The 12352-nt window shown below is 66.6% G+C and overlaps 3 protein-coding genes across 26 annotated transcripts; 1 reads left to right on the forward strand and 2 right to left on the reverse strand.

The window, feature by feature from the left end:
- Window positions 1–14: 14 nt before the first annotated feature.
- On the reverse strand, window positions 15–3049 carry HAGHL (hydroxyacylglutathione hydrolase like). 7 transcript variants are annotated; one of them, XM_023616688.2, is made up of 9 exons: window positions 2889–3049; window positions 2358–2491; window positions 1964–2028; window positions 1759–1876; window positions 1574–1682; window positions 1395–1498; window positions 1126–1227; window positions 698–777; window positions 15–430 (listed from the first exon to the last, which is right to left on the reverse strand). In XM_023616688.2, exons 2-9 carry the CDS (start codon window positions 2460–2462, stop codon window positions 205–207), a joined length of 909 nt encoding a protein of 302 aa, XP_023472456.2. In that variant the 5' UTR covers window positions 2463–2491; window positions 2889–3049; the 3' UTR covers window positions 15–204. The 7 variants fall into 7 exon arrangements, with proteins under 7 accessions (XP_023472456.2, XP_023472457.2, XP_023472458.2 ...); XM_023616689.2 differs by having other exon boundaries at window positions 2358–2482; window positions 2889–3038; XM_023616690.2 differs by having other exon boundaries at window positions 1126–1224; window positions 2889–3023.
- On the forward strand, window positions 2876–7575 carry CCDC78 (coiled-coil domain containing 78). 17 transcript variants are annotated; one of them, XR_011424407.1, is made up of 16 exons: window positions 2876–3010; window positions 3244–3349; window positions 3495–3781; window positions 4013–4132; window positions 4209–4295; window positions 4526–4678; window positions 4785–4868; window positions 4973–5034; window positions 5161–5239; window positions 5345–5470; window positions 5642–5829; window positions 6005–6067; window positions 6214–6302; window positions 7004–7070; window positions 7143–7243; window positions 7346–7575. XR_011424407.1 is itself a non-coding variant. In XM_070231211.1 (16 exons), exons 3-16 carry the CDS (start codon window positions 3722–3724, stop codon window positions 7458–7460), a joined length of 1506 nt encoding a protein of 501 aa, XP_070087312.1. In that variant the 5' UTR covers window positions 2876–3010; window positions 3244–3349; window positions 3495–3721; the 3' UTR covers window positions 7461–7575. The 17 variants fall into 17 exon arrangements, 14 of the variants coding, with proteins under 14 accessions (XP_070087312.1, XP_070087315.1, XP_070087317.1 ...); XR_011424406.1 differs by having other exon boundaries at window positions 7349–7575; XR_011424408.1 differs by having other exon boundaries at window positions 6259–6302; window positions 7349–7575.
- ANTKMT (adenine nucleotide translocase lysine methyltransferase) lies at window positions 7572–10240 on the reverse strand. 2 transcript variants are annotated; one of them, XM_023616696.2, is made up of 6 exons: window positions 9283–10240; window positions 8965–9128; window positions 8448–8552; window positions 8215–8355; window positions 7953–8003; window positions 7572–7827 (listed from the first exon to the last, which is right to left on the reverse strand). In XM_023616696.2, exons 2-6 carry the CDS (start codon window positions 9124–9126, stop codon window positions 7606–7608), a joined length of 681 nt encoding a protein of 226 aa, XP_023472464.1. In that variant the 5' UTR covers window positions 9127–9128; window positions 9283–10240; the 3' UTR covers window positions 7572–7605. The 2 variants fall into 2 exon arrangements, with proteins under 2 accessions (XP_023472464.1, XP_070087330.1); XM_070231229.1 differs by lacking the exon at window positions 9283–10240 and having other exon boundaries at window positions 8965–9249.
- Between the last annotated feature and the right edge of the window lie 2112 nt (window positions 10241–12352).

Below are 12352 nucleotides of genomic sequence, written 5' to 3' on the forward strand. Positions count from 1 at the left end.
AGCGTCTGCCAGCATTGAGAAAGAGGCCTTTCAAAACTTTATTCGAAGTTCAGAAGCCCCGTGCACCCCACAAAGCTGCTTCTTGAACACCCCAGCCCCAGGGCTCACACCGGCCCAGAGAGGAGCCCCACACGTCCACTGCCAGGAAGCACAAGAGTGCTGGTCTCCAAGGCTGGGCAGCCACCTGGGCAGGGCCCAGGCTGCCTAAGGGTCGGGGGAGGAGGGATGTGCCACCTGACCCCACGGCGGGTCCACACGGGGCTCACTTCTGTCGGGGGTGCTCAGGAGCCCCCACTGCAGTGCCAGGAGAGCCCGGGCCTGTGGCTGCAGCGGCTCGGCCGCGTGCTCGAAGCTCGCCCGCTCTCTGCAGAGTGCCTCCAGGACCTCGGCCGGGGCCACCTTGCCTGTGAACTTGCGCACGGACTCCTCTCTGCCGGGAGAGGGGGCGCTGTGAGGGCTCGGGGCTGCTGGGCCGGCACTGGCAGAGGGCGCTGAATGAGCAGCCTCTCCCCAGTGCCAGTCAGCCCAATAACTGGTCCCCTGACACCTCCCTTAGTGTCCAAATGACTGTCAGGGAGGCCCCAAGGATGGCGGCCGGCCTTGTGCCAGCTGGCTCTGCGGTATGGCCCCCAGGGAGGGCTCAGGCCTCCTGAGATGGGCTGGCACGGGAATGCCTGGGATGCTGGCCAGTACTCACGCCACCCTCAGGAAGGGGTTGTAGAGGAGCTCCTCGCCCAGCGTGGACGGCACTGTGGGCACGTCATCCTCGTCCCTCTTCTGGAACGACCAGAGGCCCTGTCACGGCTATGTCTGAGGGCCCAGGCAGCTTGGCTCGGCCCCAGGCTAGGGGCGCAAGCAGAGGAGAGGCTGCCTCGCCCAGTCTGGCCCCAGCCTGGATCCTGAGGGCAGACACTTGCGGACCAGTCCTACAGGCTGCCCAGCCCCTTGTCGAGGCCACCAACCTCCCCTCACCAGTGGGAACCTCAGCTGGACAGTGCACCCCAGGCCAAACCAGGTCTGGTCACCTGTGGCCAGTCATGGCTGGCACCCCCTGTAGTGCCCCTCCTGAGTCCCAGTCCTCCCCTACTTGCCAGCCCTCGCCATCAAGGGAAGGAGTGACCGCACCTTGGCCCACAACAGCTTGGCCCTCACGTGGTCATTGCAGGGCTCCACTTTCTGCGCAAACTCAAGGTTGGCCAGCGTGTGCTCATGGCCACAGAACACCTTCTGGAGAAAGGAGGCGCTCAGGGGGTCCCTCACCTGGCTGGCTCCTCCCCAGTCCCCAGCATCCTCCCACACTGGGCTGCAAGTCCCCCTGGCACAAGGCAGGTGCAAAGCGTGTGGGTTGTGCGGGGAGACTGGATCCCAGGGGAGGGGAAGGGACAGCCGCTCACCGTCTCGGGGGGCAGGATGCCCAGGGTCTTGGCCAGGCTCCGGTACATCTGCTGAGCCGTGCCCTCCAGCCGCGGGCCACAGCCGGCCACAGACAGCGCATCCCCTGGGGAGGAGTGGGGTCAGAGAAGGTGGAGCCGAGTCAGAGGGAGGCGTGGCGGGGGCGCAGGGCAGCTGGTACCCGAGAACAGGGCGGGCGGGTCCGGACACTCGTCTTCCCACAGGAAGTAGCTCATGTGGCCGGAGGTGTGGCCTGGCGTCAGGAGGCAGCGCACGTGGATAGCCCCAAACTGCGGCAGAGGGGCAGGCGGGCCTGTGAGGCGGCGGCCGGGGCGCCCTCCCCACCCCTCTCGGGCGCACGCTCACCCGCAGCTCCTCGCCGTGCGTCAGCCTGCGGGTCAGCGCGCAGATGCGCTCGTCTGCGCCCAGCACGGCCAGCCCTGGCCACAGACGCGCCAGCTCTACGTTGCCCCGCGCGTGGTCCCTGCGGACGGGCGGGAGCACGATCAGGCCAGGTCGGGATGGGGTTGGGCGACGCTCTCGCGCCTCGGCCCGCCCCGACCTCGCTCACCAGTGGTGGTGGGTGGTCAGCACGGTGGTCAGTGATACCCCCTCCCGGCCCACGATCTCCAGCAGCTGAAAGGGACGGGAGTTAGGAAGATGGGACGGTCCAGGTGGCCGCCCCCCCACATTGCGGTGCCAGGTCTGGTGAACACAGAGCCCCAGGCAGGCCAGGTGAGGGTGTCCAGCAGACAATTACTGAGCGCCTCGTGTGTACGGAACAGTTAAGCCGCAGAGAATGGGCAAAGAGGAGGCCAGAAGCAGTCCTAACCTCGGGGGAGACCCAAGTAATCAAGGAACCCTAAACATCCAATAACCAGAGGTCAGAGAACAGGAAAGGTCTGCTCCCACCAGGGTGGTCGGGGAGCTGCTCGGAAGGGCCTGGGCCCACAGCCTGCCCTCACCCTCTTGGGAACGGCCACGTCCACGGCCACAGCCTCCCGCGTGTGCTCCTCGATGACCAGGTACATGTAGTTGTCCTCAAGCACAGGGATGACCTTGACCTTCATGGTTGCAGCGCTCAGCCACCCTGCGCCTCCTCCAAAAGAGGGCCCCAGCCTTGTGAGCCCCTTCCTCAGCGTGGAGGCTTCCCTCTCCAGGCCGAGGCAGGGCTGCGCAGGAGGGGTCAGCTCCACACACACCGGGGGCCAGAAGGCCCCAGATCCCTGCTCCAGGGACTTCCCGGAGGACGCCACGCTCCGGGCTTACGGTGCCCCGCAGCCTCGGACGCCAGCCCCGCCCCCGCCCGCAGGCCCCGCCCCCGGCCCCGCCTCCGTGAGGCGCGCCCATCGGCGCGTTTCCCCTCCTCCGGCTCCGCCCCCGCCCGGGTCGCGGCCCCGGTAGGCCCCGCCTCCCTCCCAGGCCCCGCCCCCAGGCCCCCTCCCGCCGCCGCACGACCCCAGCCCTGGACAACCCCTCCCCGGCCGCCCACTGACCCGCACGGGCTGCGCCAGCGGGCTGCGCGGACAGCCAGAAGGACGGCCGGACAGAGGCGGGCCTCGGGTGCCGGTCACGGGGCCTGGACGGAGAGCGGCGCTCAGCCCCACCGCCGACAACGGTCTGCGCCCCGGACGCACCCGCCCCGCCCGGCTACCCGGAACCTGCGCGCGGCGGGGACGCGAGCACGGCCAGGGAGCGCGCGCGTGCCAGTGGGGGGGCGCGCGCACGTCCGGCCCCGCCGCGCCCGGCGCTATGGCACCTCTTGCGCGAAGCCCTCCAGGCGCCCGGGCTGAGCCAGCCCTCCCGAGTCCCCCGGTCCCTGATTGGGATGTCTGCACCCTCTTCTCTCAGGTTGGGGGTGCGGGGAGCTGTCCAGTTTGTTCGCCCGCCCGTCCCACCACTGAGCCAGCACCAAGAGGCACGCAGACGGCGCCTAATGAGTGTGCGAACCCACACGGTAGGACAGGGCACCCAACAGTAACTACACGGGCAGCTCCACTCCGTACGCGCTGTCCCACACCTCCCCAGGCTGGGCGCTTTCGTGCATCCCTGATTCCATCCGCACCCCGGGTAAATGCAAGGGTCTGGTTTGCATTTCCCAGATGAGGAAACCGAAGCCAGAAAAAATGGGTCGCCGTGTATGGAAGGAGCTGAGAGAGGTCCCACCACCTCCCCAACCACTGAACTGCCCTGCCTGCCCTCATGGGTGGGGTCCTGGCAGTCTCTGGGAACCAACAGGGGCCTTGGCAACGCAAACCACCGTGTCCCAGCAACAGGCCACTAAATGAGGCAGCACTAGGCTTGGGGCAGGCCAGAGTTCCTTTTGCCTATGGAGCGTGTGGTGGCCACAGGCCCCAGACCAGGGGCCCCACCTCGGGCCATTGAGAATGTGAGTCCTCCTAGGTCGCTGCTGCTCTTGGGGTCGGGGGTCCTCCCTGTCCCCTCAGAGGTTAGGAGCGACGCAAGTATCCATGTCCTGGGCCTGATCCTGGCCATGGGAGGGGCTGCCCCAGCTCAGCCAGGCTCCGTGTGGGGGTGGATGGCTGGTGGCTCCATGGGAGTGAAGGCCACAGCCCAGGCCTGAGACCCACCTGGGGGATGGGTGGTGGTGCCTCCCTAGGTTCTGCCACAGGCGGATAACTGGCTGCCAGGAGTCCCTGGGGGCGCCCCAGCCTGGGCCACCAGCCTTGAGACAGAGCTTCCCTCAGATCTCGAGCTGAGTGAGGAGCAGCGGCTGCAGGTGGGTGTGGGGGCCCTGGAATGCTGGCAGGCGGAGGGCTCCCACGGAGCCCACCTCTCACCCCAGCCACCCACAGATCTCCAAGGAGCTGGTCGACCTACAGATCACAACCCACCGCCTGCGGGAGCAGCACGAGTTGGAAATCTTCGACCTGAAGAGCGAGGTGGGCACTGATGTGTGCCCACGTGTGCCAGCCCAGCAAGGGGGTGGGTTGGGGTGTATACCTAGGACCAGCGCAATGAGGGGTCTGGCTGTGATTGTGCACACTCACAAAGTGTTTGTGAACCCCGTCTGTCCCATGTGTGCTGTGTCCCTGTGTGTGCCCAGAGGGATGCTGACCTGCCCCAGGTGGCTGCCCTGCAGGTGCACCTGCTCACCCTGGTCACCCCACAGGTCCTTCGGCTGGAGAGCCGGGTGCTGGAGCTGGAGCTGCACAGAAAGCGAGCAGCCCCTGCAGAGGCTGACGCAGAGCACCGCCAGGTGCCAGCACAGGAGCTCGGGTGCAAGGCCAATGGGCAGGGACAGTCTGACCGCCGCAGACTCCAGGTCACAATGAGCTCATGGAGAGCCTGGCAGGGTGGGCTGGGTGGGAGCTGAACAGGGGTGCAGCAGGGGCACAGCGAGGCTGGGACCAGCTCTCCCTTCTGTACAGGCGCAGCCCCAGGACTCCCTGACCCCTGAGAAGGAGCGGCAGAAGCTGGGGAACAGCAGAAGTGTGCAGCCACCTAGCCCGGGGGTCTGTCCAGGTTTCTCCTGGCCTGGGGTGGGGGGTGAGGCAGTGCAGGGGACCCAGAGCTTAGGGTCTCATCCAGCCAGCCTTTGTGCACCCCATGGCTGCAGGAAAAAGTGAAGCAGGCGTTGGAGCAGCACAAGGCCCAGCAGCAGGCACTGGAGACACGCGTGTGAGTGGCTGCCTCACCTAGGATGGGGAAGGCCCAGCAGCGCACAGTTCACAGAGTGACTGTACCCAAGGGGCCGAGGAAGTCCCCCACCCTAGGCCCACCTGAGCCTCATGTCCATGTCTGCAGGGCAGCCCTGGGCCAGCAGCTGCAGGGAGTCCGAGAGGAGGCCAGGACAGCGGGGCAGCGCCTGGCTGCACAAGCCGTGGTGAGGCCCAGCACTACCTGCTTTGAGATCCGGTGTAGGGGACCCTGCAAGCTTAGCAAAGGTCCACCTCGCCGGACATCTGTTCAGAGCCACCTCCATCCCCAGGTGTTGTCCACCTGCCAAGGCCAGCTCCGCCAGGCCGAGGCTGAGAATGCCCGGCTGCAGCTGCAGCTGAAGAAGCTGAACGAGGAGTATGCCATCCGGCTGCAGCGCTGTGCCCGAGCCGTGGCTGTGAGCACGAGTGGGGCAGCCCTGGGGATCCCACGCCTGGCCTGGGTGTGCTGGACGGCTTCAGGGAGACCCCCTTGGCCTGGCTGCTGCCCTGCTCCGCCCCACCTGCTCCACAGAGGGGATTCGGGGGGAGGGGTGTGGCGCGCCCCAGCCCGGCCTCATCTCCTCCAGGAGTATGCAAATGATGCAGGCCAGGCGCCTACCGCTGCTGCCCTTCGGACATTCCTGGACACCACTCTGGAGGACATCCGGGCAGCGCATCACAGCCGTGAGCAACAGCTGGCCCGGGCTGCTCATGCCTACCGCAAGCGCCTAGCAGATCTGAGCCGTAGGCATGAGGAGCTGCTGGCCGCCCACAGGTGGGCCTCTCCCTGAGCTGGGCACCTGGGGTGGAGTGGCCCTACGTGACCCACCATGTGGTTTAGTGTGCTGCAGGCGCTGGCAGACCCCGACAGGGCACCCGGGACCCCCAAGGCTACCTTTGATGCAGCCACCTCCAACCTGGAGCCACTGCCCCTGCATTTGATCACTCAGCTCGGCCACCCGTGGGAGGACCAGGCGAGGCTGGAGATGCAGCCCCGGAAGCTTCAGGCCCAGGTGACCCCTCCCTGCTACCCCACACTGGCTTTGGGACACAGAACCCCAGAACTCACCCCAGGGTCCATCCCAGGCTCAGCAAAGCCCCAACCCCACAGCCTCTAAGCCCTGCCTTGTTCAGCTGACCGGGAACGTCTGCCACGCAGCCTTTACAGTCCAGCGGGCTTACGGTGCTGCTCTTGCTCCCACAGAAGGGACCGGGTGAAGCCTCCCAGGGCAGCACATCAGAGCCACAGTGAGTGCCCTGTTGTGGGTGTTGGGGGGGCCTGTGGGGGCGGTCATTCATTTATTCTGCCAATTCTAACTGCTGGGGGCGGTTCTGGTTGCAGCGGTGAAGGAGGTGGCCCATCTGTCCTCGGGTCTCGGTCTGTGTGGGAAACACTAATAGTCACAGAAAAGCCAGGTGCCTGGGGTGAAGAGAGGCCCTGACAGGAGAGGTGCTGACCTTGAATGGGAGGGTCGGGGCTCTCCCAGAGGAAGGGACATTTTAGCTGAGACCCAGAGATCCCAAGGATGAAGACATGTGGTGGGACTGCCAGCAGAGGTCCTGACCCCTGAATGGGGCAGGAGCAGTCTACCTGCTGACCTCTGGGCCTCAATGTTGCCAACCATGCAATGGACAGGGGCTTGTGCAGGCTTACCTCCCAGGGTTTTGGGAAGCAAACCCCCACCATGGGGAGAGGCGCCCCCATCAGCATCCCTACAGACATTGGGGCCACTGTTCAAGCTGGCTTTGTAGCTTAGCCCTCCCTGAGCTGCTAGTGGGCCCCCTGGGCCTGGGCTACCCTGCCCCCAAGGCACAGACGGCTCCCAAGTCCAGGCAGGGCCCATAGTGGCTGGCAGGCCCATGCTGTCCCGCACTCGCTCCCCTTAAGGATGTAGGTGCCTCAACTTGAGTAGGGTCACTGGTCAGCCCCTCACGCTCTCTCTTCACAGGGACCTGGAAGCTGCATCCTGGGCCCAGATCCGCCAAAAGCTCCAGGACTTCTCTCGTGGCACCCAGGTAGTGGGCAAGGCCTGGCTGGAACCCCTCCTCACACTGTGCCCTGGCTCATGGCTTATACCCCCATGCCAGGCAAAGCTGGAACGGGAGCGGGCACAGCTGCTAGTCCGGGCCACGATGGCTGAGGAGCAACTTTCGGAGCTACAGGAGTATGTGGACCAGCACCTGGGCAGGTGGGCTCTTGGGCAGGTTGCCTGGGTGTGACCTGCGGGCCTCAGTCCCAGGCACTAGGCTTGTCCACGGCCACACAGGTGACTAAGCCTGGTCCCTCCAAGCAGGTACAAGCAGGAGATCCTGAGGCTGAGGAAGCTGGTGGGTAGAGAGGACCCCTGGAAAGTCGGGGGTGTACCTGCAGCCCAGCCCCAGCGCCCAAGGACCCGAAGCCGCTAGCTGGTCATTGGATACACTCGGAGCAGAACTCTTCCCAGCCAGCATGGAGTCCTCCCCACAGTGCTCCCTGGGGGCCGTTCCATGCAGTCCTCCACCCAACAAGAGTCAGGATACAGCCTACTGAGTCTTTATTGTGTCCAACTGCTCAGCCAGCATGAGAACCAGGGACCCCGGGGACTGAGGCAGAACCGGGTCCTGAGGCAGCCTGCCCAACTGGCCCCCCACGATGGATGTCATAGGCCCAGACACGGTCCAGGCCCTCACCCACCACAGCGACAGGCTGCCAGGTGGGGAGGGGAAAGCGCCCGGACACCACGCGGGCCCCTGTGGGCAGCTCCGCCTGCAGCTTGTCCTCCAGCAGAGGGAGCTGCAGGAGAGAGCAGGAGGGAGGGTGGGCAGGGCAGAACACAGCTGCCCCTCCCAGCTTCTCCCGGCCCAGCACCTACACTGGGTGGCCTGGGCCTCCCCTGGGCTGGCACACCCTAGACCTACCACGCTGGGGGCCAGGAACACAGACACATTGTGGCAGTCCCTCAGGTTCACCTGCAAGAAGAGGAGGTCACCCCGGAAGGGAATGTGGTCCCAGCCGAGGAAGAGGTCTCGTGGGCATGGGGTCACTGCAGCTTGCGGGTCCTGGCCCCAGCCCGCCCAGGTTGCAAGGGCACCTGGGGCTGTCAGCAGGGTAGCCAAGCCAGAAGCGGAAGTGTGGAGATCAGATGTGGGGCCCGAGGGGGTCCAGGACTCCCGGGGTTACCTTCCAGAGGTCCTCTCGGCGGTAGCAGACACTGTCGGCACAGCCGGCCCTCCAGGCGTGCAGCCGCGCCAGCCCCACCAGCCAGGGATTCAGCTCGTAGCCCACAGCCGGACGGAGACCACATCGGTGGGCTGCCAGCACCTGTGGGCACGGAGAGCGTGGGCACCGGGAGGTGGGGAGGGGCGCTGGTGGGAGGGGCAGTGGGGACGCACCCCCATACAGACACGACTTACGATCCTGCCATCGCCAGAGCCCAGGTCCACCATCTTTCCAGGACGGCCTCGCAGCAGCGACAACACGTGCTCCACCTGCCGCGCGCTTGCACCGACGTAGGGCACCTGGGCAGGGAGACGGGCGGGGCTGGGAGGGCTGGAGTCCACTAGCCACTCCCGCCCATCACAGGTCGGTCCCCGAACCGGACTCACACGGGGCGGGGGGCACCTGCCTCCTGGGCTTCCTTTCTTAGCGCGAGGCTGTCACGCCTCACCTGAAGCAGGTCCAACGCAGAGCCGGGCCGGCCAGCTGCTGCAGCCCGTCGGCTCACACCTGGGCCCGGGCCCTCCACCCAGGCCCCGCCCCTCCGGGAGCCCCGAACCAGCCTTGGCCCCTCCCCTAGGAGCCCAGCCCCAGGCCTGGCCCCGCCCCTCCTTGAGCCCCGCCCCCAGTCTTGGCCCCTCCCCTGGAGCCCAGCCCTGGCCCCGCCCCTCCGGGGAAGCCCCGCCCCCAGGCGCTCGAGGCCCCGCCCCGCACCTGCAGCCGCAGCGGCACGCGGCGGAAGCCGGGCTGCAGCAGCAGCGCCCACACGGCGTAGGCGGCCAGGCCCGAGCCCGCCGCCACCTGCAGCAGCTCCCACGCGCCCGGCCGCCGCTCGCGCAGCTCCGTCAGCGCCTCGGCCGGGTCGTCCTGCTCCATAGCTGCGGGACACGCGCGCGGCTCAGGGTCATCCCTTCCGGCTCGGGTCCGAGACCCTCACTCTCGGGCCCGGAGCTGAAGAGGCCGCCCCCCTTCCGCCGTCCCCCCCGCCGCCCCCCGCCGGCACCGCGCCCCTTGGTCCCGCTCCGCATCTACCCGGCCCGCGGCGGCGACGCCGGAAGTGTCGCGGCGGAGGCCGCGGCGAGACGCCGGAAGCGGCGGGCACGGCCCGCGCGGCCGGTCCGTCCGTGTTCAGCACCGGCGGGGCCCACGGCTCCTCCCGCGGGTTCCGGCGCCGCCGTGTCCGCTGGCGGCGGGCGGCAGTCGGCCCCGGTGGCCACTTCACGGACGGCGGCTTTGGGCCTGTCCTGGCGTTGGGGCCCTGGGAGGGCGACCGGCAGGCCCTGCTCCCCCGGACGGCGCATCCAGCGCGGCGACGGCTTCAGAGGCCCGGACGCCGGCGGAGCGGGGTCCCGCGATCGCGCGGCTGGGGAGGAGGGCGGCAGCCCGGCTCGGCTCGGTGGGACACGGGCTCGCCACGGAGAGGGGCGGCGGCCGGGCGCCGACGGCTCCGCAGACCCTGACACTCCTGAAGCCCGCCGAGCCCGTGTGGCCGGAGCAGGGCCGGAGGGGCGCCGCGGAGGAGACCCTCGTCCTCCAGAAAACGTCAACAATAGAAAGTTTGCGGGGCTCCTGGCATCGGCGTGGCAAAGCCTGGGGGTGGGAGACGCAAGTGGGGGACAGAGCCCTGGGCCAGGTGGCGAGCCAAGGCCGCCTCCTCAGCCCTCCCTGAGGCCAAATGCCCACGAATGTCCCGGGCTGGTCTGCACACAGCCCTGGCCTGGCTCCCCCATCCCCGGCCCTGGTCAGGAGCGCCGGCAGGACACCGTGGGCACGCCCGGGACCACTGCCGTCACCCCGAGCAGACTGCCTCACGCCCCCGTCCGCACTTGGCCCCAGCTGCCACCAGCCCTGAAAGACAGGTGTCCCTGTGGCAGGAAACCCCAATGCCCTGCTCCCAAGACCTGAACCCCTGGCAGCAGGAGGCCCGGTTCCTCCGGGCTCAGAGCTCAGAGTGTCCTGTCTCCTTTGGGGCTGTCACGGGGCCCTCTCCAGAAAGGAAGGGTATGCACTGGGCTCAAGGCTGGGGGCGTGCCTACACAGCACCCTATTCTCGTCTCCGTTCCTTGTGTCATTCCCAGTGCCCTGAGCATCCCTGGCACCTAGAAGGCACTCCATAAAAGCTTGTTGACTGAGTGGACACACTAACTGCACACTCACAAGGCTCACGTTCCCATCCAGCACTCTGCTCCTCAGCCTGTGAGCACTGGGCAGTCGGGTGCACACCCCTGTGAGTGCACACGCAGGCAGGTGCCCCACAGGCCGGCTCCCGTGCCCACCCTGCATGCACGGCTTGCCTTTGGCCACTCTCCCCAGATGTGAGAGCCCTGACCCAAGCTTTCGAGGCGTGTCCTGGAGCACCTTCACCCACTTAGTCACACCCACTTCTGCCCTTTCTGCACCTTAGGTGTATACATGGGAGGCTCAGGGCACTTCCTGGGGCAGGTGGGTACAGGCCAGCGTCCAGCCTAGGGCTCACCCCAGAGCAGCTACCCTGAGTTTTTGTGGATGGGTGGTCCAAGAGGTAGTCCACCGAGACCACTAGTTGTGGCCAGGGGCCCCTTTCCAAACAAGAGGCTGTGGGGAGCTGACTAGAGAAGGAGGACAGATGCTGTGGGTGAGGGTGCTGCTCAGCCCTGGAGAGGAAGCCAGGGGCCTCCTTGGGGCCTGCCCCGATAGTGCAGAGACCTCCCAAGACAGGAGCAAGAGCACACACCAACCACCTCCTCCCAACCACTGAGACATCCCTAGTGGGGAGAGGCGGGCAGACAGGATGCGAGGGTCTGCAGTCCCGGAGGGAGGTCCAGGCTACGGATCAAGATGCAGAGTCCTCTGCACATTTGCGGTATTTTAAGCCTTGAGGCTGGTGCAGCTCTCCAATGAGAGAATGTTGATGGAGAGAGGAGAGGTCTCACATTTGAACCCTGAGCACCCTATGGATGGGAATTTAGGGAGGTGAGAGGGAGCAGCAAGGAGCCTTGGGGCGGGAGGCGGGCAGAAGTGGGAGGAAACCCAGTGGGGCCTGCCGTCTGGGGTGGCAGTGCTCCCGCACCCATAATTCTCATCAGACCCCACGGCAAGCAGGTGGTCTAAAGGAAGGGAGCGTGCCCCCCACACAATCGCAGCTTTCAGCCTGCCCCATGGAAATCCCAGGGCAGCCATTGGAGGCAATCCGGAGTGTCTGCACAGGGTGTGGCACACACTAGGGGCCCTATGTCAGCCGATCTGGAGAAAGGGGCCTGTGTGTGAGCCCTGCACAGCCTTGTCCCTCTCCCAGCCTCAGTTCCTGCCTGCAAGATGGCAGGACCCCTGGCCTCCACCCCTACCCGCGGCCCCTTCCCCAGTGAGGGCTGGCAGGCGAGGATGGGAAGCTGATTCAGGGCTCAGCCCAGGCATCCGCCAGCACTTGAGCTGTGCCTCTCTCTCTCTCCTGGGAGCTGTCGGGTTGGTGTGAGCAGAGGCGGCTCATCCCCAGTTCAGGATCCCCCACAGGCACCCCCCACCCCGGGGGCATTCAGCCTCAAGACTCTGGGCTTTGTCCAGAAGCGCACTGGCCCTTTATGCGGCTGAGGCTGAGGAGGAAGGCAGGGGCAGCAACAAGGGGGCCAGTGGCGGGAAACGGTCCTTAGAGACCCCATTGTGCATCCCCACCCACCGGAAATAGGGAACAAGCAGGACCCCGCAGGGAGACCCCACACCCCGTGGGCTCTGTGCCACATCAAGATGCTCCAGGATGCTCGGCACGTTGCAGGGGCCTCGGGACAGAGGGGCCCATTCTTCCCTGAGGGCAGGATGGGGCCAGGATGACTCTGCCGGGCTTGCAACAGACCACTGAGGGAAGGCGGCGTCCTGCCAGATTGCAACCCCTTCCTCACAGGCTGGGAGTGGTGTTCACTTGCTGCCCCCAACAAGGGACCCCACCTGCCTTAGACTTTGGGAATTACGGTCCCTTTCCCACTCCCACCCTGAGCCACGGAAGCAGCTGGCACTAGGAGCAGGAGCAGCAAAGCTAAGGCTTATGTGAGTGGGGGATCACTGCACACCCACCACCCAGCAGCAGCCCCTCCCCAGGGCATGGGCATGGGCCACGCTCCCACTCACTCCC

The sequence above is a fragment of the Equus caballus genome, chromosome 13 (assembly GCF_041296265.1).
Source record: "Equus caballus isolate H_3958 breed thoroughbred chromosome 13, TB-T2T, whole genome shotgun sequence".
Taxonomy (NCBI): Eukaryota; Metazoa; Chordata; class Mammalia; order Perissodactyla; family Equidae; genus Equus; species Equus caballus.